Below are 24525 nucleotides of genomic sequence, written 5' to 3'. Positions count from 1 at the left end.
GGAGCTAGCTAGGTTGCATATCATGATTGTATACTCCATGCATATAGCTTTGCATTCTCCTAGTAATAGAGCTCCATCCCCTGCACACCCAGATTCAGCTTTTTTATTCAGTACTTTTTCATTTTGTTGGGATGACAGAGGATACCCCATACAGGTACTCCGATTTGTCTCATAGGCCGAGTTCGGTCTTTTGGAAGACGTTAATAAAATCTTTCTTTCTTTCTTTCTTTCTCTGATGGACATCCTGGATGGCCCTTGCCTGACATACAAGGTTGCCCTCGCTTGACATCGAGCAACCTCATCCTCACAGCAAACTATCGACATCTCCAGCCTTCTTGTATCACCCATGATTGGATATCCTCGATGGGCCCTTGCTTGGCATATTTTATTTTCCGTTCCATGATGAGAGATGTCATGGACATTATTGTATCATTTCAGTCTCGTAGGCACATTGGGTCTTTTGTAGACATTTAACATCTCTCTCTCTCTCTCTCTGAGCGAGCAGGTTTACGCTCATCAGGGCAGGCAGGCTTTAGGAGAGCTTTCTCTACCACTGACCATGTATTCACTTTGAGATGTATGATTGATCAGGCCAGAGTGAGGAAGAGAAAGCTCTATTGCTGCTTTGTGGATTTCCGCAAGGCATTTGACACAGTACCACGAGAGAGGCTCTTTCAGCGCCTGCAGTCTCTTGGCATACCAGCAAATATGACATGGGGCATCTATGCATTATATGAGCAGGTTTTTGGGCGAGTCAGATGTCCAGGAGGTATGTCCGAGACTATTGCTAGCACCATTGGTGTGAAGCAAGGATGCCCACTTTCCCCCATGCTATTTGGGTTATACATTGATGAGGTGGCTGACTTCATTACACGGGGAGGCGGAGATGGAGTTGATTTAGCAGGTACCTCAGTACATATTATGCTCTATGCTGATGATATTGTATTAGTGTCTGAGTCTCCAGGTGGTCTACAGCAGCATCTACATGCACTCGATGATTTTTGCACACAGAGGGGTCTTACTGTGAACCTTGGGAAAACCAAGGTTATGGTCTTTCATACATCGAGACAGGGCAGGAGTCAGCTGACATTCACTCTCGCAAGATGCCAGGTGGAGGTGGTGACATCATACGTGTACCTAGGGGTTACCTTCTCTGCAGCAGCCACACGCTTCACCATGGGTTCAGCAGCCAGAGCTAGATTGACACGGGGATATGCAGTATTGGCTATGCTAGAGAGACAGTACCACCAAGCGCATTTTCAGGAGCCCCGGACGAAGGGGTGGCTATTTGACACATTAGTCACACCGGCATTGATGTATGGAGCAGCAGTATGGGCGCCAGGCCTTGCTACCCATTGGTGGACACAGATAGAGAGACCACAGGCCCTCATGATGGCACGCATGATACCCAGCAAACCGTCAGTACCTCATGACATTATCCGAGCAAAGCTTGCTGCGCCTCCTATGATGGTAGAGGCCATATTTCAGACTATATGCCTGCTAGACAGATTCAGAGAGATGCCACAGGACAGATTATCATACAGAGCTTTTGAGGCATCTAGACAATTGGCTGAGGCAGGAGACAGAGGATCATGGTATGCACAGGTCACACATTGGTTCTCACAGCATGGCCTAGACATGGATCATCTACCACCATTCCAGTATGACAGGGATGCACCACATATCCGTCTCTCTCATAGTGAGAGGAACAGAGTATTGAGACAGGATCTATGGCAGCTCTATACACGAGAGACATGGATATCGCCTACACAGCTGCTTCCACCGAAGATGCTATACTACAGAGATCACTTCATGAGTATCACTGATGATGGATTTATAGAGAGGCCTAGATACATGGAGGGCTTTTTACCACACGGCTCCCGAGTGGCTATTGGTCAGCTCAGAGTTTCATCACACCGATTGGAGATTGAGACTGGCAGAGCAGCACGGAACCCCCGAGAGGAGAGGGTATGCAGATTGTGCAGAGAGGAGGTGGAGAGTGAGGAGCATTATGTATGCAGATGCAGAGCATTTACAGCCATCAGAGAGAGATATCCCATTTTATTCAGAGAGCCACATTCCCTACGCCAGATCTTTGAGGCAGCAGACCAGCGCATACTGGGGAGATACATTCTAGACATACAGCGCCACAGAGACACATTATTACAGGCTCAGACAGCTCCAGAGGGGGGGTGACAGACATAGATTACTACATTTTTTCAGAGATCCATCCCACTCCCAGCCCCTACACGGCAGGGAATTACTCTCCAGAGAGCAGAGACACTTAGAGCCCGCAGGAGACAGAGGACACCTGGCTTTCGGACACCACGCCTATACCAGAGAGAGATGACAGAGATCAGAGCTCAGTTTCACAGAGAGGGTGCGGAGCGACTGGCTCGCTTCAGAGCACACCCAGGCATGTTCTTCAGGGAGCTGTGGACACCCCCTTCACTGATGTATACCATTTTATACCCCCAGTATGGTACAGGATGGATATCATGATTGTATACTCCATGCATATAGCTTTGCACTCTCCTAGTAGTAGAGCTCCATCCCCTGCACACCCAGATTCAGCTTTTTTTTTATTCAATACTTTTTCATTTTGTTGGGACGACAGAGGATACCCCATACAGGTACTCCGATTTGTCTCATAGGCCGAGTTCGGTCTTTTGGAAGACGTTAATAAAATCTTTCTTTCTTTCTTTCTTTCTCTCTCTCTCGCGCGCGCGCATGATTAGGAGTAAGCCATCGGTGCCACATGAGATTGTACGGGCACAAATGGGGGCTGCACTGATAGTGACAGAGGCTCTATTCGAGACAGTGACATGCTGGCACAAGCTATGGGAGCTTCCACTGGATAGATACCCCCGGCTAGCCCTAGAGTCCTCGAGACAATTGACACTCGAGGGAGATACCATGTGCTGGTATGCACAGGTAGGCACTTGGTTTGGCATGCACGGTATGCAGATGGAGGCACTCCCCCCGTTAGAGTACACCGTCATTTGCTCTCAGCCACACAGAGCAAAACAAGGTTATCAGGAAGGACATTGTCAGATTGGATACTCAGAGGAAATGGAATTCACCTAGTCGTCCACTGGGGACGAAGATGGCCTTCTACAAAGATCATCTCCTATGCCTGACAGATGATGGTTTCATCATCCACCCACGCTACATGGACACACCTATCTTTTGGGGTGAGATGTGTGATCGGCCAGATCCGCACCTTGTCCCACCAGCTGAGAGTGGAGACCGCCGGATATGGGCCCAGGGCGGCCGCACCAGAGGACAGGATATGCCAGCTCTGTCACACAGAGCCCGAGACGAGGATCATTACATATGCCAATACCCTGTATACTATGAGATTCGGGGGAGGTTCCACTGCCACTTCCGAGTTGGGTTCGGACCACTTTCCAGGATCATGGACTTCCTGGATCAGAGATGCCTAGGACTTTTTCTTCTAAAGCTCCGTAGACACAGGGAGTCCTTAGTGAGATCCAGATCAGTTGTACTTGCTCGAGGACTAGCACAGAGCTCTCACGGACTTCTTCCATACACGCACTCCAAGGGCCGATCCACCCATCATACCTGGACCACAGGCTAGTGCAGGAGCTCGGCCGAGAGGTGTGACACTCGACAGAGCCACTGAGTTATGCAGAGCTCGACGCCCCAGACCCCATGGCCCTCACCCACGGCCACACCACCACAAGAGGATCCGGGCCATCATATCCCATCATCGCAGGACCTTCTCATGCCAACTCAGTTTTACCACCTTGAGCACCATGTCACAACAGCCGATGAGGGATGTATTAGGGTGATATGAGAGCTCTCTGCTCATGCACCTAGATCAGATTTTATAGTTCTAGATTTTTATTATCTTTCATTATTACTATTTTGTACCGAGGATGATCTACCTCATGGATATGACGTAACCTTTTGGTCTCATAGGTCATTTTGGCCTTTTGAAGACGTTAATACAACTTTCTTTCTCTCTCTCTCTCTCTCTCTCTCTCTCTCTCTCTCTCTCTAGAGATCACCACCCTTATCCACCTCGACTTGGCAATGCTGCACACGAGTTGCACCTGGATAGCCCCCAACCCATGTTCTCCACAAAACTCTAGTTTTACAGAGAGCAATTCCTGCAAGTTTCTGATGATGGATTTCGTTATTTGTCCTAGATACCTTTATCGACACATCTCACATGCCATGTGTATCGCTATTGGCCAGCTGAGAGTTGTGTCGGGCAGAGCAAAGTGCATACCTCAAGAGGGACAGATCTGTAGGGTATGCAAGATCAGGGAGGTGGAGATAGAGGAGCACTTTTCATACGGACGGCCACACTATTATGAAATTCAGGGGAAATTCCATTGTCTTTTTCGAGATGGATTCGGCCCCCTCTCATGGGTTATGCTGCATGCAGTATGTGGATCAGCGATGCTTAGATATGTATCTATTGGAGCTCTGTCTTACCAAGAAGCCATACTCAGAGAGTGCCCCAAGGGGTTGCAGCCAGCAGGATGCTTCTCAAACCTCCATTACAAACTTTCTTAAGACTCCTTTAGCCTGCCACAAAGGCGGACCACTAAGGCCCCATGATCGTACAAGCCATCGACATACCAAAGCGTGGGATTCTCTAGAACCACCCACCCATGGAGTCACTAGAGAGAGAGCCCCATCTTTTTTAGAGCCAGGCATTCCCACCCCCATAGATCCATAAACTTCCACCCATTAGCTGGAGATCTAGGACATACTTCAGAAACACAGCTCTCCGCTCTGTCATCAAGAGGATGGTGCTATCGTTGGATGAGGGCATCGCATGGCTTGTTGGGTTGATCACATTGTACATGCAAGACTCACATAGTACGTGAGTCATGTTCTTTAAGTAGCTAGTTTTTTTTCCCTTTCATATTGTGTGTTCATGCTGCTGCCTGCACATGTATTATTTTTGGTCTCATAGGCCCATTGGGTCTTTAGTAGACGCTTAATATATCCATCTTTCTTTCTCTCGGGGGCTGATGCTCCTCTCATGGCATACCTCATATATGTGCTGAGAGGAGAATGATTTACCCTAGGAGAGGAAATAATCTGCATCCTTTTCTATGAAGATGATGTTATACTGATATTAAAGACAACAGAGTGCTCGCAATATTACCTGGATGTATCATGGAACTTTTTCTTTGAGAGAGAGAGAGAAAGAAAGAACGAAAAATTAAGCATCTTCTAAAGACCCAATGGGCCTATCAGACCGATGGCATATCTCATTATGGAACGGAAAATAAAATAGAAACAAAACAAATCTATCTCACTTGGGTTTCGAGAATCCCTGCTCTGTATGGGCACAGCCTATGACCTGCCCATATAATTCTTTAATTATCCATATGACCTCTTCCTCCACCTCTAGCTGCCTTGGCCTATTAATTAGCCTAGTTCAAGGGAGGTGGACTTTTCCAATGATAACCTAATTCAAGGGATGGTATCAAAGCTATGCCAAAATTCACAAAACAGCAATAAACGTGTGTCCCTCCATGTTAGGCCTCTATGAGTGCCCCATGCATGGAAATCTGGTCTAATGTATAGTGATCTTGCCGAACACCTGCTTGACCCGCAGACCCAATGCACGGATTAGCTATCGCCAAGTTCCTCTATGGGAATGTGATTAGCTATTTTGGCTGTCCACTAGAAATAGTGAGTGATCGCGGCCATAACATTCTTGTAGTCTGGTGAATTTTTGAACTCCCTGCCTTGTGGATGGGAATAACTATATTGTGGGGGGGTGGTGAAAGTGGTGGTGGTGGTGGGGTGAGGGATGCCTCATAGTCAGGGTTAGTTGTGTTGAAAGTATACCTGTCAATTGCAAGATCAATTAAAAAATGAGTCACTGGGAGAAGAGAGAGTCGAACTCACCGGAAGGGTGGGCAATAATGCAACTAGATTATCACGTAATGCCTGTGCTTTATCTACATTAGCTAACTTCTTATCTACAGTTGCCAAAGCCATTCGAATCGGATCTCCTGCACATAGAACTGATTCTACTCAATACAATTTCAGCAAAGCAAGATACAAAAACTAGTAGTTGACTTAATAAAGCATGCACAAACCAAACATTTGAAAACATTCATTAAATGGCCCTAGCATGAACCGAGAAAAGTGCCTTTATTCTCAACTAGAAAAATATTGAGATATTTAACCTCATTATTAAAACCTTCAACTACTACTTGGTATGACGACAAATAGAGTGATCAAAGAAATCTAAATTAGCTACATAGAACAGGCGTAGACATGTGACACACCTGCAAGCAGGCAGTGGACTTTTAGGTGTGGGACTGATTTGGGACCAATTTATCAGCCCGAGTGTGTGGAAGTGCCTAGGCAAGGCACCCACATATGGGACACCCTTTGGGTGCAACTTTGGCACACATGGTACCTGCTTTGCTCATTGTTGAATTTTTCTTGTAAGCCTTGTTTTTATAAAAGACGCTGTGTTTTTCACATATCCCTACTTATAACCACGGGAGGTTGTTCTAGGTAGACTGATGTATGCACAGTGGTCAAGGTCTTATATTAGGCCCGACAAAAAAATTTCAAGTGTTGGCACACTGTGCTCTTTTGTATCACGTGTTGCAGTTTAGAGCCCAAATCACCATTGTCTAATGAAGGTCTTCTCAAATCATCTCCACCTTCGCTCCGGAGGGGGATTTGTTGGATATTCGGAGTCTAGGAGGTGGGAATGCCCTCTTAGGTGTGAGCATCCTATATATGTGTGCACTTGTTATCACCATGTGAACACTCCCTATGAGTCATGGGATAAGTGTGCCATGTGTCATTAGTGTGTGTGTGTGTGTGTGTGTGTGTGTGTGTGTGTGCGCGCCCAATATGTGACATGTGTCTAATTATGTGTCAAAAGATAAGGCTATTTCCTAGACTAAAGCCTTTTGTAGGCATAAAGCCTTATCTTTTGACTCAATCAAACTTGGACTAGTTCTTCCCAAGGAAGCATCCTACACACTTGCATAATATCTAATCCTAAGAGGTTGTTCTCACACAAACGCACACTAGTACATATTAATACACTCACAAGGAATGTTCACACACTATGGCTACACGCTACCCTTTCACTTCGGAACCGTACAATTATAAATAGCACGCTTTACTACATTGGGTACCATGATGCAACGCCCTATGCGGGATATTTTAGGGTGATGTGAGAGCTTGACGCTCTTTGTATTGAGATCAGCTTTGGCATTTCACATAGTTGTCAGGTACGATACTGTACGGTTCGTACGATATGATACCGTACGAGAAAATACGGTACGATATAATTTTCTTTTTTAATCGTACGATAAAATACGGTGTTTTAAAAAAATACTTATAAACTTAAGTATTTCCAAGTCCAGATATGGAGTATTTTAGAAAGGAGGGAAGCATCATAATACAGAGGAAGCTCAAACAGCCACGGATAAGCCAAAGAAAGACCATTACCTACCAAAAATTTTAATTTTTTTTGGAAAAAAATTTTATTTTTGAAAAACAAAATCGAAAAAAAAATCCCTAAAAAAATCCGTACGAATCCGTAGGTATTCCGTTCGATAAACCATCATACGCTGTACGGAAACAACCCTGGCATTTCATCTCTTGTTGAAAATGGAAGTGCCTTTTACAAAAGAAGAATTGCATGATGCGTTACGTGGTTTAGGGAAATAGAAATCTCCTGGCTGGGTGGCTCGACAATGGAGTTCTTTCTTGAATATTGGGATTCACTTAAAAATGAAGTTCTTCGTATGATTAATATTTGTTGACACTCAGGTATACCGCCAGCTTCTTGGAGACACGAATGTCCATTGAGTGCCTTGCTTTATGCGATAGCCACTAATCCATTGCTCTTGTATATGGATAATTTGATTGTAGAAGGCAAGCCGCATGGTATTGACATCACAGGAGCTAACCAATTTGTTAGTCAAGCGTATGCAGATGATTCCTTCTTTTTTCCGAGAAACACACAACATGATGTCAATGCAATCATGAATGCTTTGAAGCTATATGGACTAGCTGCTGGATTGAAGGTTAATTTTACCAAGCCCAAGCTATTGCCTCTTAAAGAATGTGATTGTCATTTTGTTCTTTCGCTAGGCTTCATATTGTCTCCACATACGACATCTTGGATATCCTATTGGATGGAAAGTGTCTCTCAAGCAACAAAAACAATGGGTCATAGATAAGTTTATCATAAGATCGAGTATTGGAAACTATCAACATGGCCATTACATGTACCGCTGCGTATTGCCCAATCCATCATCATGGCTTATGTTCATAGCCCAATCCATCATCATGGCCTAGATGCACGGCTCATATTTGTGCAAGGACGGTCCCTTAGTCATAAACGCTACACTGGGAGACCTTTGGTATTGCATTACCCATCCAAGTTCTTTTTTGGAGACAATCGGGAGATCCAGCTGGGAGAGACACATATCCATGTTCTGGTTCCTCAAGCACTGTAGACTCCTCCCCTCCCAACCTTCCCTCACATTCAAGCTTGAAGCTCCATAGGTTGTAAGTGTAAAAAATAAAAACCGTATTTTATCGTACGATATCCGAAAATTTCATATTGTACCAAAAATTCCCGTATGGTATTGTATTTTCGTACCGTGACAACTATGCTTTCAAAGTCGGACGACTGAATTTAAAAAGCATTTCAAAAAGGCTTTAATAAGCCTTAGGCCAAGGTTTTAAGCCTTATAAAAACTTTAAAAAGAAACAGGCAGTGGCTAGAGCAGCGTGGCTGGAAGGCTGTGGCTATGGAGGGTGACACTTGAGTATGGACAGAGGGGCACCACAACAAATGGTGTGTTGCAGACTGTATCAGCATAGGCGGAAAGCTTGGAATCTGCAGATATGATTTGACTACTCAAATATCAAATTTGGAGTTCAGGATCTCACGTTATGAATCAAACAAGTGAAGGCTATCCTACAGATTTACAAAGATCGTTTGAGAAGAGCAGAGCGCCATAAGAGGCTGCACAAAGGAGTCACGAACCTGCTCCAACTACAGAAGGCGACGTCTCACACTCACGAGTTTCCACGCCCTTGACGACTGAACCTCCCGTAGTCAACGCTCGGCCTCTCCAGCCGCCCTACCTCTAGCAGTCACACATGGCCCCTCCAGATGATTCTCAGTTTTACTGCTTCCGACCTGACCGGCTGATTCCAACTGCCTGGCTGAATCCGACCTGACCGGCTGAATCTGACCTGACCGACTGAATCCGACTGTCCGGTTGATTCAGAGCTTTGGACTTGCTCTATGCACATAGTCGCTTGCTGGTGCTGCCGATTGTTAACATATCTACCAATCACTCCAGTGCAAGTTATAGCTGTTCAGGCATTCAGCAGTTCTCTAGATTGCAGCAGTAATCTAATTTCTAAAAGGCTGAATAATTAATTGAGTCTAATGGGAGAAAGAAGGCATAATTAAATGCTAATTATATTAATTAGTGAGGAGATAAGAATGCAAGCTAATGGATACCTATGCTCTGATACCATGTTAGAATCTATGGAGGATCAAAGTGCACCTTAAAGCTCATTGTTAAGCATGGTTAAACTAAGATAAAGAATGATAATATTAACACTAATCACATGCAAGGATTGGGCATAATGAAAAGATGTTTAGAGTGAAAATGAGTGTATTTCTTATTGAAAATGAGAGGCCTAATATATAGGCAAGTACATTGAGAGAGAGCCAAGCTCTGCTTACATCACCTATGAGGTGTAAAGGTAGAGAGTAGCTAGGCTAAAATAGTGGAAGTGCATATGCCTTTGATAGACAGAAAGTAAGCTGATCTGGGAGCTGTAATCATGGAGCAGCAAAAGCATGAGTTCAATGTATGTTTTGTTGCCTGAATGAATTTCCTGTCTGAGGAGGTCTGGACCAGACCAATAAGCATATTGCTTTCCAGCCATCAACAATTAATCGGCTCGTATATGGGCAGCCAATAATCTTGCCTTGGATTGTACACACGCACACACACATCTACATACATACATGTATGTGTGTGCACTTGTATACATATGTACACTCATTTACTTTTATGATATGAGAAAGTAATAGCATTAGGTGATGCAAGGTTCTCCTAGTGACAAGAACCTAGTGACATAAGGATTCCAAAGAAAATCATCGATTCCTATTGATCAACAGACTTGAAAATGCAGTTTAAAAATCTTTTTTGGCAATAATGCATACCCATAGTGAAGCTCAACAAGAATGGAACTGCTTCATAGATCTGATCCGGTAAAACATCCACAAGTGGTAAGATTGGTTGAAGTTGAGAGTTGCTGAAAGATGTTGCTGCATCCAAAATAAAGGTTGCTGTTAATTAAAGGATAAGTTCTTCCTTCATTGGCTTGCAATACACACACACGTATATTTAAAAATCTAGCAATAAGGTGAAGAAAAAAATTTAGAAGCCCCATCACAAGTGTGCTGCAAGTCTATATTTGAAAACTCAATACACGCTGTAGGAGAGACTTTATTTGACCGTAAATCGGATGGATAGATAGCTGAAGGGACCAAAGAACGTGCAATCCGGGCTGCTTTTTCTTGTGAAAGTGCTATTTGAATCTTAGGCCGCAGGCTGCGCATTTCGAACGGAGTGTGGCAAGAATCTCATCGGAAAACAAAAAGCTATGGATACAAGAAAGGAAGGGAATCCCACGAACACACGGGAATGGAACGCATGAAGAAACTTTTTTATTTTATTCTTATTCTGTAAAAAAGGAAAGGATTTTTTTGTTCTAGATTCATCAATTCTTTTCCCTTTCTCATGTGTTTCATTCTTTTTCTATCATCCACTTGAGACCAAAAGAATGGCAATAGATTCCAAAACTGCTACAAAAAATTGGTGTGTAGGTATATCACTGGGTGCACATTACATACATGAATTCATGCATGCTCACTACATGAACTCGGGCCTCTTCAACATCTCTCGCCATCACTATGGGAGGGGGCATCTGTAGTGTGTTGTTGAAGGAGGTGAGCATGAATCCCCGAAACCTTCAGCTATGTACGGATCTGAAAAAGGTGGCTATGTATGTATAGGAGGTTGCACAGGTTCTCGAAACCATCTAGCATGTGGCCATGCTTTTCTCACATGCATACAAAAGCTGTCTAGATCACAAGTAAACGTTCCTCTAACTTGACAGCCCCCTCAACCCCCAAGGTGGTAAGAAACCTTATGTGTGGTTAGTACTGTATATGTATGGTACAAGTATCACAAGTGGTGTTCAGAATAAAGTTCTTGGGTATTTTTCCTTTCTTCCAATTGAAAAATTATGCATATACAAGCTGTTAAGTTAGAACTACTAAGACTTCCGACATGTAGCAAAAGACGAATATGTAGCTTACAAGGATTTGCCAAAACAAGTACAAGGTCCACCTTTGGGTTTCGGGCAGAAACAGCCAAGGCAAGAGCCCCACCAAGAGAATCCCCAACCAGGTAAATAGGCTTTGAAGGTGCTTTGCAGCTTTCAGCCTTTACAATTTCCTCCACAATCTTAATAAGCCCTGCAAAAACCACACCCTCAAATTCAAGCACACGACATTTACAAGTGCATGCTCAATAATCTCAATGCTTTAAAAACACCTACATATAACCTTTGAAATATGCAACCATTTTTCAACCTGTACCATTAGGAAGACTTGAAGGTTTGCATTACTCTATCAAAAAGCCCACCTAGGAACAACTTGCATGACAAGACATGTCCCATCAATCTGACCATTTAACTCTCAGTAAAACCCCAAATATTCTCTTTACTATTTTGTTGTTTCAAACTGCACTATCACCGTGATCCTTTCAATACCTTAAAGGAGAGCTCCTCAAAAGCTCCACATTATGGCAGCACCAATCATGGATTCTATCCCAAAATTTAGCTCTGTTTTGAAGTTTGGTTACAGTCAGAGTGCCAGCACTGACCATTTCAAAAGCCACTTTTTCATTTAATGTCAAATTGCTCTATAAGCCCATAGGACCTTTGATACACGCACATCCACTTTCTTTTTCATGGCATCCACTACTTAGCATGGAAGAAAAGTCACACTGGGTCGGCGGCCTCCCTGTGGTTAGCCCCAAGTATGCTAGTCCCTCCAAGCAGACCCTGCAGAACCACACGATTATGTTGCGGGTTGAAGGTGGTTGTAGGCCCTGCCTCCAAGATTGGGCCGGCCTCTGTCGCTGGGTCTTCAGTCCGCACTACCACTTGGTGTCTATCGTGTCTCTCAAACCGCAGAGGACGCCAGCCATGCTCTGAAAGGAGGGCCTTACTTTTACAACAGGACTGGAAGGGAATGACCCATATAAAAAGGACAAAGTGTTCCAGATATTTGAAACAACTGAAAAGTCACTAAGTGACTATATGCAAATGCCTGAATCCCTGTGTGTGGGAGAACAGAAAAGAAAGAAAGGAATTAAATTGTATTAACATCTACAAAAGACCAAAGGGTCTATGGGATCAAAAGTGTTACGATGTGTCAATGAAGTGACTGAATCATGGAAAAAATCAACTAGAGCTGAAACATATTAAGTGCTAGTGGTACAGTGCTACAATGATGCAATGTGAGGGGATCATAGTAAGTCCCTGACATCTACGACTGTATAGAGACTCTCCACGTCCCCACTGCCTGTGGAGGGGCACTCCTATATCTCTAGAGGATCTCTCGGATCTGAAGCTGTCCGGTAGAGCTGCGAGCATCTCCTCGGACCAGGTCACCAGTGGTACAATGCTACAATGATGTAACGTGAGGGGATCAAAGTAAGTCCCCGACATCTATGACTGTAGAGGCTCTCCTGTGGGGCACTCCTATATCTCTAGAGGATCTCTCGGATCTGAAGCTGTCAGCAGGTGGAGCTGTGAGCATCTCCTCAGACCAGGTCACCAGTGGGTCTAGGGCATCGAGCTCGCTGCACCCATATCGCTCTATCTAGAGAGACGCCCGAGAGGTGCAGTGGCCCCTGCAGCACATGGACTGTAAGTGTGTGCTACCTGGTCCGTCGAGCAGGGGCATCCTGATCAGAGCTGTCTTGTGGTCATCAGGAGGGGGCTCCATCCTGGGTCAGATGAAAGAAAGTTGTGATGGGGAGCTCTGTGGTATCAGGGGTGTGCGTCTGTACCTCTGCATAGCTGATCTCTGTGGCCTTCCCTCAAATCTCATAGTACACTGGGCATCTGAAATGATATTTCTCTTCCATCTCGACCTCTAGTAAACAAGATCGGTAGATCTTGTTCTCTCTAGCAATGCTCTCTGGTCGCGCACACTCCACTCTCACACAAAGTAATGAGACTCTAATCTGGCCGATAGCAATTATGAACTATGAAGGAATCTATTCTACTGCATGCTCTGGTTTCTTTTTATGAGTGTCGAAAGGGGAACGGATACCAGGCTTTACCATGCACCCTTGGTGTTATCCAGATAGCCACTAGGTGGCAGGTGGCCGGCAGTCTTGTTGGGTGTTGACCGAACCAAGGACGAGATGTTGAGGCCCGAGTTAGGCAGTCTTGTGGTGATGGTCATACTCTAGGATGCCTTGGCCAAGATTTTCGGATGGTTTATAGACAACCAATGGAACTGACTGTAGGAGCCAGGGACACAGATTAGGGTATGAACATAGTGGTATCTCCTTGACCTAAGGTTTGACCTTGGTGTTCAGAGGGAAATTAGATTGCAAGGCTGGGTTGTAGGGAAGAAAGTTGGCCATTCCACCTATGATCATGCTTAATGGAGGTTTTACGTGGGCGTGCTCTGGTTTACGGGACGCCAAAGTGTATTCTCATGTAGGATCTCCCAGGGCTATGGGGGTTTCTTGTCTCGGACACTCTATGCTTTGGCATAGTTAACTTATGATAACTGTGAGTAGCAATGCTGGTCTATGAGAGACAACTAGATAAGGAACTTTCTTAGTTGTGTGAACATGGCATGTTACTCGTAGGGTGATTCCTCACACACGCTCTCATGATGGCCAAATAAAATTGATGCTTGAAATTGTACATGAGAGAGATGAGAAGTTTCGCTTCTCCGTCTTAGACTAAATGTCTCGACTAATTAACAGTTGAACCGTTTTATACTCCATGGTGGAAGCATCCAAGACGTTATTTTGATTCAAGGACTTTGGAGTCATGTGGATTTCCCACTTGTTCGATGGGGTGTAACCGATAAACATATTAGTGATGGTAAACGTTATAATCGTTGTCCTTCACGATCTCTATTAATGGGATTGTGTGACCTTTGGTTTGTCCCAATTTGGTGGAATTAAAGTGGTTGTTAGCTATATGTTGTCTTCAGGCTATTTGAGGATATGGGACATACGCAAAGATAGATGGGGAGTTTTATGCTTGCCCTAAATGTAGATGTGAGTATCTACTAGTATGTGTGAAAACACAATCTCCATTCGCTCTTAGATGAGGATTGTATAAAGGAGATACGACATCGTAGGAATTAGGTTGGCACAGGAAGTTCATCACTACAAATGTGTGATGACACTGGAACGAAAAGATTTTCAATTTGGTTCGCTCCAAAACTCACATGGGTCTTGCTAGTGTTCCATCAATCATTTTTATGATAAGATTCGTCTGTTCTAGAGATGGGCTTTTCTCCATTTTTCCCAGCATTTCTTGGTGAGAGACTCACCAATAAACAGCTATTCTCGTGCTTCAAGAAAAGTGACCCCAGAATGCTAGGGTCGTGCATGCATCCACTAAAGCTCAAAGTGAAGTAATGTAGGATTATTGTATTGAAAGTACATGGCACCAGAACTTGGTTGTACATTCACTGGACTAGTGTTTGCCAACAACTAATGCACAATTCCATTTGGTATGATAGTTGAGTTGTGCTATGAGTCCGTGCTAGGGTTGTTACGGTAGAGCTTGCTCCACTTTGTGACTAGATGTCCTATTGGGATTTGGCTCTTAGATGGAGTTGGATCGATAGTAAGCAATCGGACCTTTGTAGGAGGGTCTACAAGAGGAGTCTTACACTAGCCTAGGTAAGAGGCAGTGGACTTGAGTAAATGCTATGGACAGATGTCCGGATCCAAGGATTCGCTTACCATAGGCTTGTCTCCTTACTCCTTATGCATTCACAAGGATGTGTATTGAACAAAAGGGGGGGAGTATGTAACGTCCCCATAGGCCTAGGATTAGGGCTAGCCATGTGTGCTAACCCAAGATTAGGGTTAAGGGCTTAGCCGGAGCCTGGGGACCTAGAGTGTTCACAAATGGGCTAAGGGCGATAGTTAGCAAGAAGAGCTTATAATTAATAGCTTGGGACTAATAATAGCTAAAAGCTTATAAATAAGGCGGGAAAGCTTATAAATAAAGTAAGGGCCAATAATAGTTGGGTTATTACTATGTAAGTGACCTTGGGATCTCTTATTAGACATACAAGGTCAAGTAGTCACACGGTGGCTTGGAAAAGTGCAAGATCTCATGGCCATGGAGCCGCAAGGTGGGTGGTTTGGCCTAGTGGTATGGGACACTAGGTTGGGGACATCAGTACCAAACACGCTCACGTGGCAATTAGACCTCAGAGGTGGTTCGAGGTACTGAACCTACGGTTGGGTGGTGTCGCTAGCCACAATCTATCACGGTCATGCAATGCATACGACTATGTCGGGTCTATGACACCTTGTTAGGGTTTTGGTTCTATGTCAGATAGTCCTTGGGCATGGTCTATGGAGACCTTAGGCAGCTATGCTGCAGCACATAAAACACAGCGCAACCCAACTGGTGGCTGCATGTGTTGATCCGCAGGGCAGCGGGCAGTGGGCTGGGCAGTGTGCACGGCTGGGCAGCAGGTAGCAGCTTGGGCAGATCAAGCTCTCGAGACGTAAGAGTATCACATAGTGTGGAACCCGGCACACCAAGTCCATCAATGATGTCAAAGCTCTCATCTATGTAAAGGCCATAAGAGTGTTGGGAAGAGAGGCCATTTTTGCTTCACCCCTATGGTGCTAGTGATCACATCTGACTCCCCGTCACCGACTCATACAATACCACTACTCCGCATATCATCTCCACTAAAAGGGCCAACTCTAGAAATTGGGCTCTCAATGTAAATATATGGTCAAGGGTAGAATAAGTCCTCCAAAAACTTGCATGTCCCTTGTTGTCCTGGAGTGACCTAGGTCCTACACAAACAAGATGTGCAAGTACAAAAGGTAAAGAAGCACACAAGCAAGAGAGACATAACTCTACAATATGTTCTTTTAAAAGAAGCAACTTAGTTACATCAAAAGTTAGGGCTTACCCTAACTAGCCCAAGATTAACTCATGGGATGACACGTGGCAACTAATCACATGGTCATAATTTTTAAAAAATCTTGACTATAGTCCCTAAGTGAGAAATTTTGTTGGGAGAATGTCACCAAACTTATTCCCTAGGACCTAATACACATTTCCAATAACACAGTGTCACAATCCCCCTCTAATGGAAATGTGGATGCATAGAGTGACATCAAGTCACAAATTGAAACAAGCTTAAAGCTTTTCAAAAAGCTCCAAACTTGTCTCTTCAAAGAGCCTTTGTGAAGAGGTCTATCACGTTGTCCTGAGTCGGACAATAGATGAGACTGATGTCACTTACATGAAGTATCTCTCTCACATAGTGAAAATGAACCTCTATGTGCTTTGTCTGTGTATGGAAAAATAGATTTTTTGCAGCAGAAATAACACTCTGACTATCTGTGAGAATAGGTATTGCACCTCTGTCTATTCTCCACATTTGCCAACAAACTCCTCGACCATATGCATTCTACCGTGGTTGTGAAGAAACAGCAATTCTCAGCCCAACACTACTGAACATCTCCTTGGCCAACCCACACCTATAGAGAAACGTTATGTAGATGCCTAGCATTGAGAAATGCAGATGATTATAGTGAATATACAACACATTATACATACTAGTGTTGGTCGGCCTGTTTTACTATTGTCGGCCAATTCAGAGGACAACCCACGACCTCGTCCAGTGGCCGATTGTCACATGGCGCAAGCACCTCTCAAAAATCTGTCCTTGTGCACTACAGGTGAGATGTGTCACTTTCTCCCCCAGTTGCATTGCTGATGTCCTAAGCAGCACGGTGACCATAAAAAGTGCCCTTTCATAAAAGAAAATGATCCAAACAAAGCTCATCCAAGGTACCCAAGATCCCAAATGCTCCGAGACCACTTCGTGTCCAGTGCGAAGGCTTGCATTCTGTCCGTGCCGTGTCAGCACAAAGACCTGCAAAAAACCCTGTAGATGAACATCTCTTGCTTGATCCAACATTTTCTCCTTGTCTAATTGTCCATGAAGAAACACTGCACACTCATGAGAAGAACACTCCAAAAAACGGCCAACCAAAACTTGCTATCCACACTTCAGCCACTAATGCATCAACTGAGATGGGTCACAAGAACTCCTTTCACCAACTCCAATGCACCCTCTGAAGGAAGAAAGCAGAGCCAATACTCCTCAAAAGAGTTGCACCAAACCTTTATCCATCAGTACTGCTCTCGGCACAAGTATGTCTAGACCACCATCTTCATGTGGAACATACTCCAAGTAATACATCCACTTGTACACCGTAGCAAAAACTCTGGCTGTTGTCAGTATAGTCTCCAAGGAATCGGTGCACTCAGAAGACACAACCCATATATCTTCCAAAGATGAAGACAAATCTAGTGATATGTCCTCCTACAGTGCCTCCATGACATCAAACACTGAAGGTACTCAAAACCATCGCAAACAGCAAGGGAGAAGAGTCCTTCTGTACTTGCTTTAGTCCTTCTGTACTAAAGCAACCACCATTGAGACCAAAAATTCTCCACCTTGTGCAAACAACTGTGAAGACGAAACTTTCGGTGTTCAAGACTATGGCATGATGCAGTGAAGCACCCTTGGTGTGTGCTCAATCCAAGAAATGAAAAAACCCAAGACATGAACACATACATCTCCTTCACACTCATTCTCAGGTTCTCAAGAAGCCTCCTACTCGAACTGCTCCTTCAAGGTCCTCGGACAATCCTTTGCAATGTGTCTTGGGGGAGTCACACAATAAACATACACCACTTGGTCGCTTGGACAGGAACTCCTCTTGAGAGAGTCATTTCCGCAGCACTCCCCCACTAGAACTGTTGTTATCTTGCATGGCCTTAATAGCTCCTTCTGTAGGATTCTCCTTGGCCATCTACTCTTGGACCATCCGTAGAGTCTCACACTTCGAACTCTCCTACCTATCGAGGGTAGTAGCCATATGACCGCATGTGAGAGATCATCGGGACGGAGTACACGCACATTTGCATGCAAGGACGGTCTCAAACCATCCACAATACACTCAACCAGCTTCAATCGTGAGACGATCCTCAATGGCCATGAGCAGAAGCTTTCGAAACCGGGCAAGATAGTCGGATATCAATTTGTCCTCTTTCTTAGAAAAGCATTCCCACTGCTGCTTTAGCTCATGGTGGTAATCCAAACAAATTCCTTCAAGGCTACCTTGCAACGAAGTGGTGCCTAAGGTGGTCTTCCACCACAAGAGGGTGGCATGTATCAAAGCCGTATGCACCAAATGGAGTAGAAAAACATCTGAACCACCTACTGCCGCAGACATGGCAACGATCTCGTGGGTTCAGGTTGGTGATGACTTCTCGATCCATCTTCCCATTGAACTTGGGGGGCTTAAGAAGCTTCAACAACTGAGTTCGTTCCTCGGGAGGCTTGGAGAAAGAACTGGGCAAAACGATAATCCCCCAATGTCGAGCCAGTAAAGGCGAACAAGAAGTGTCCAGAGAATTCGATGGAGAGGTAAGGAATTCGGAACTTCAAATGGCTAAAGCTTCAAAGGCGAAGCCTTTCCTATATTGATATAAAGTGAACCATTGTATGCTATAGTGACTCAATTACAAAGAGGCGAAGTGTATTACAAAACAACCATGTGTCCAAGAATACTCTAGGCACAAACTATTCTGTCTTTGTGTGTCATTCACACTTTTCTAAATCCTTTCTTTCTATATAAGATATAACACTATGTTTATGTAGTTATGGCAATGTGTGTAAATGTTGACCTTATTGCATGTTATACTTACCAAAACATAAAAACGTAAACACAATGGCAGGTAATGCAAACACATGAAAACAATTTTTTTGTAAGCGTAAACGAATTAAACCGCCATGTCAACATGAAGATTGGCTTAATTTAGCATGTATAGGGATAAGAACACCACAACACGCCATCAAAAAGTGCCACATCAGCAAATGCATACTTCAAATGAGCTCGATCTTATGATGAAAGTATGAAAACGGCTTGCCAACGGGCATTTGTAAACATTTAGTTAGGTTGACAAAGGTTTTTAAGTCATTGTGATTTACTACATGAAAAACGTGAAAATGTCATAGAAATGCAAAAACGTAATGTAAACTGAGTTGTCATGCAACTATGGTTTCCCTACATATCTCCTATCTACATCTATATACATATAATTTGCATCCACAAAGAATCAAATCGAACATTTTTCAAACCAAAGAATTTTATACTTAGAATGGCAGACATAAGAAGACACATGAAAAATGCTCTTGACCTTCCACAGGTGTGCGGTCGGAAATAGGAATGTGTAGACAACGAACTTCAAACATCCTGAAAGTTTACAAGCAAATGCTTTTAGTGAATAACCAAGGAATACCATTTTTATGTAATCAAAAGCTTTCATACAATGGACATAGTAACATAAATATGACAGCTTAATTGCCTCACTTACATCAACAACAAACACACACAATACCAGCTTCACAAACCAAGCATAGCACTACTATATAATAAAGATCATCGAATTACTAAAAGCTGATCAGAATGATCAGCAGTTTTATATCTTTAATCAAAACAGAGTAACATAGAAATACCAACAGCTCTCTCAGCTTATTTAATTGATGGAAACCAGAGCTATCATCTACAATCCAATGGCTTTCACCATGGAACCTGTGACATGGGGCAGCATTACATGACGATGTCAAGTGGGACATATTGCAACCTCAACACAACAATATGAGCACACCTTTGTACACTCTTACATGACCATCTTTCCCTTCAAGGCAAGACTGACATGTTCTTCCTTCTTTATGATCGTACACAGCGCTAAAGACACGTACACATGACCAAGAGCTGCAGTCCCCCCAGTTGCGGAGGAAAAGAAATCGTTTGAAGTGGCTTGTACCAATGGTCAAAACTAAACTGATTATTATCTTTATTTGACCATTTCACTACAAGTGAGATGCATTGCAAAGCTGCAATTTGTCACAGGGTTAATAAACAAAGCTCTCCAAAACTAACTAGTAAACTAGCTGACCCGATCTCAACAATGGTCCTCAAAAAGGCTGCTCCTATTGGAAAGTCACCATATACTCCACTATAACATAGCCCTTGCAAGGAATCAACACCACAAACTTTTTTACATGATCTGTAGAGATTAGACACCAAGTGTTTCTTCATCTAGCACTTGGAAGTAACTTCTGTGCTGCCTCTCTCAAACCTTAGCCCCTGGCTCGGGGGTGGGTTGAAGCATAGAACCTACAATTGAGAGGTGAGCTAGCCTGCACCCCTCTAAAGGGTTTTGTACTAATTTCGTGTAAGTTGTGTGTGGGAGATCCATGGGGTTGTAAAACCCAGTATCAGAGCCACCTAAATGCCAGAGGTGACGTCACGCATGGGAGGAGGTCTCAGTAAGCTTTTGTGTTTTGCTTTCCATGGATTCACAAGATCCATGTATTCTCTACGCGGAGATTTTGTGCTAAGGTCGATTTGATGCATACTCCTCTGAAGGTATTCTCTATACGACATGCTAAGTTCTCATCTCAGGAAAAAAGTTATGCTTTTTAGGGTTCTGCTGACATGTTAGGTTACATGGATTTGAGAAGGGGGGGAATTTGAGATTATATGCATGTAGGGTTTAAGTCCTCTCGTTTCTCTTGCCTTGCATGAAATATGCATGGAGGGTTTAAGTCCTCTCGTTTCTCTCGCCTTGCATGAAATTGATGCTTATGTACCTGCCCTTCCCATAGGTAAGACGTGTAAGTATGGGGGGGTGGAAGAGAGTGGGCACAGAAGCATGTGAAGGCAGTTTTCTGGTCTGCACGTAGAAAGAAAGAAAGAAAGAAAGATTTTATTAACGTCTTCCAAAAGACCAAACTCGGCCTATGAGACAAATCGGAGTACAGGTATGGGGTATCCTCTGTCATCCCAACAAAATGAAAAAGTACTGAATAAAAAAGCTGAATCTGGGTGTGCAGGGGATGGAGCTCTACTACTAGGAGAATGCAAAGCTATATGCATGGAGTATACAATCATGATATGCAACCTAGCTAGCTCCATCCTGTACCATACTGGGGGTATAAAATGGTATAGAAGCGTGCAGAGCATGGGCACACTCGGCTGTGTGTGTGACAGCCTGGCTATAAGGGATTTGCAGGTCAGGAGACGGGGAGAAGAGCATTTTCTCTCACAACCAGGCTGTGGCCAGCAAGTGGTAGAAGGGCAGCCAGCAGAAAACTGCAGGGAAGAGGAAGTAGGGCGCATAGGGTAGAGAGATGGCACACACATGCAAGCTGCCTGTGTGCAGAGTGGAAAAAAAGCACAATCCAGAGCACCCTGCTTTCACAGGATCACCTTCTGATCACCGCCAGAGATGGAGTGAGAGTCGGTGTGTGTGAGCCGGGAATAGATTGGGTGTTTCTTTTTAGCCCAATCGTGTGCTTTTGAAGCTAAAAGGGGCCGCCTTCTTTTTTTTTTACGTGTGGTTTTTTCCATGTAGAAGGTGCCCAAAGTTTGTTTTAATAAAAAGCAACCTGTTTTAGTTAAAAACAGTGAGCTTTTTTTTTTTGATACACAAAAGCACTCTCTCTTATAAAACCAAACTCCTACACAAAGGCTGAACATACAAGTGACTCCTATCTCGATCGGCATGGGACAAACCTGCAAGGGACAGAGCTCGTACTTTGCTTTTGTACATAAAGGGTTCATGCCTTAATCTCAGAGTTTTTTTCACCAAAATTTTAGGTGTTTTTGTCTGAAATTCAAGAATCAGCATGTATTTTATTTTGACGTGGTAGTGGCAGAAGCAACCCTTTCCTATTGTGCCAGGCATACCAAGTCAGGTATGGGCACAGGAACATGGGGATCTTCTACCATAGGGTATATGGGGGGTTTTGGCAAGCATTGTGTTTTGATGGCATAAGCCAGTGGGGGAAGCTTTGAGCTGGCTGTATATTATATTTGGGTATATTGTGCTTCCTTGCCCTACCAAACCCTCTCCAGGCACAGTAGAGCTGAGTTTTGACTTCATGATTCCTTCCAAATACCTGATGACTCTTGAGTCTTTCCTCTCGTCAGAGGGTTCCATGGGCTACACACCCATGAGGAGCAAGCTTAGGTGGAAGGAGAGTTGTTTGAGTATGTAGACAAGCAGCGGATTTTTCGATAGCTTCTTAAGTTGTACTTGTGCAGTATGCGCTCATATTTTCTTAGCTGAACAACTTGGACCAGAATTCTCCTTGATTACACGGACTTGTGGTAGACCGATCCAAGGAGTAGATATGGACCAATGCAGGGGTGATTTGAAGGAGGGGACCCAAGAGTGCTTGATCTCTTGGGAGGTTCAGATGGAGATACACACGATACACACCTTGGAAACATGTACCTTGGTGTCCCATTTGGTGCACAATATTTGTTAGATTATTTTCCACAAAAGAAAGCTGAAGCATCTACCAGCAAAGTTTGGTCTGAAAGATGGCCACACAAGAGAGGGATCCCGAGATGGTGGCAGGTGCTATATCCATGGCCAGGCAGTCGAGCTCTCCCAACACCTCCATGATCTTCGCATCACCGACATTCTCACCCATTTATGGCCTTTGGCTAGGATAGAGCTTGGAGGTTCTACCCATCGAGGGCAGGACGGGGAGATGGTAGTCTCCAACCTGGATGTGCTGCTTTTTGTCTTCATGCATACTTCTGTCGCGGTACCTCTGCCCCCTCTTACAGATACCTCTATTGTGATCGATGGAGTCCAGAGCATGCATACGCTCGCAGTCTTACAGAGTGGCGCCACATGGAGGACAAGATTAGTGCCCACCTAACGCGCCTTCGCCCCTGCACGGATTGTGATTATTCCCTGTCTAAACCCTTGCCCAAGACTCTTCGAGTGGAGGGCAGTTCCGCTAGTGCCACATCACACAGAGTCTGATATGCAAATTGTTACATGGAACATTCAGGGTTTAGGGAGACCTCAGTGATTTCAGAGACGAGGTGTCCTATAAGGCGAGCTCCAGAGAGCCATGGTTGGGGGACCCATAGACATTGAATTCCTCCAGGAGCACCACCTCTCATAAGGGCACACCCGCAAATGCAGGAAGATTCTTCCAGGCAGGAGTCTCACTTTCTGGTCTCCATCTTTCGGCCCTTCTAGGACGCAGGGAGGGGTGTGTATTTTTGTCAGTGTGAACAGCTGCTCCTGACAGTGACTGGCTCAGGAGTCACGTCCCCAAGCGTGCACAGTGGATTACCATCATTATTGGAGAGGATAGCATCGGCTTCCTCAACGTTTACGCTCCGAACGCTGCTGCAGGTAGAGCCCTCTTTTGGAGCACTGTACGGCAAGCCCACCCTCAGGCTAACTTTTGGTGCTTGGGTGGTGACTTTAACATGATAGAGGCAACAGAGGACAGACTTGGGGGTGGCACGGCCACAGTTTCAGGAGCATAGTACTCAACCTGGGAGGAGATGATTCTTGCAGTCAGGGGACAGAACCCTTGGCATCTTCCAGAGTTTGGGCGTAGCCCTGGGAGCCTTCGCATCTGGAGATCGGATAGGAGCAGCACCGGCCCCAACCTCTCTGGACTTGACAGATTTTACGTGGATGAGTGGGCTTGTAGCCGAGGGGGTATGATTATGATAGGCATTTTGGTAGGCACTTACGCCTCGGTTATTTTGTCCCCCTCCTGGAGGCATGGCAGTCACGTGAGCTCGAGGATCCCAGACAACCTCATTCAGGATCCAGAGATTTGCAGCAAAATAGGGCAAATATGGGCGGGATTGGATTTTCTTCCAGGCTTTGTTGCACGCATTGTGGATGAGGGCTTAGGGGAGATCAACTGTTTCTTGCAGAAGGCAGCCCGAAGCCGATTAGAGGGTTTCCGGGAAACAGAGGAGTTTGAGGAGTAGTCTTGCCTCTCTACAACGGCTTCAGGAGAGGTCCCTGGATAGCCAGTGGATAGAGAGTCAGCTTGCCACCGCTCGCACGGAGATTAGATCCATAGAGGAATGTTAAAATATAGTATCTCATGTGGAAACGAGTTGTAACAAAGGGCATAAGTTATTATTTAACTTATGCTACATGAGTCGGCCATTTCCATTGTGAGGGTATATATACCCATACCCACCCATTGTAATATCCATCTATTCATTGCTAATACACGTCAAGCGTTGTTCGCCAACCTCTCTCTCTCTCCATCTGCGTCAACTTCTCTCT

The 24525-nt window shown here is 44.5% G+C and overlaps 1 protein-coding gene across 1 annotated transcript in view; it reads right to left on the bottom strand.

The window, feature by feature from the left end:
* Nucleotides 1–24525, bottom strand: part of LOC147612964 (phytyl ester synthase 1, chloroplastic-like) — a 65867-nt gene that overhangs the window by 26007 nt on the left and 15335 nt on the right. Inside the window, exons 3-6 of the mRNA XM_086782240.1 lie at nt 19591–19646; nt 11390–11548; nt 10229–10333; nt 5902–6008 (exon numbers count right to left, since the gene is read on the bottom strand). Coding sequence (XP_086638366.1) covers nt 5902–6008; nt 10229–10333; nt 11390–11548; nt 19591–19646 — 427 coding nt within the window. The remainder of the gene's footprint in view (nt 1–5901; nt 6009–10228; nt 10334–11389; nt 11549–19590; nt 19647–24525) is intronic.

The sequence above is a fragment of the Cibotium barometz genome, chromosome 44, assembly GCF_041138505.1.
Source record: "Cibotium barometz isolate CiBa-2024 chromosome 44, ASM4113850v1, whole genome shotgun sequence".
NCBI lineage: Eukaryota > Viridiplantae > Streptophyta > Polypodiopsida > Cyatheales > Cibotiaceae > Cibotium > Cibotium barometz.
Note: the sequence above shows the minus strand (reverse complement) of the source record. Positions and strands in the feature narration are given on the sequence as shown.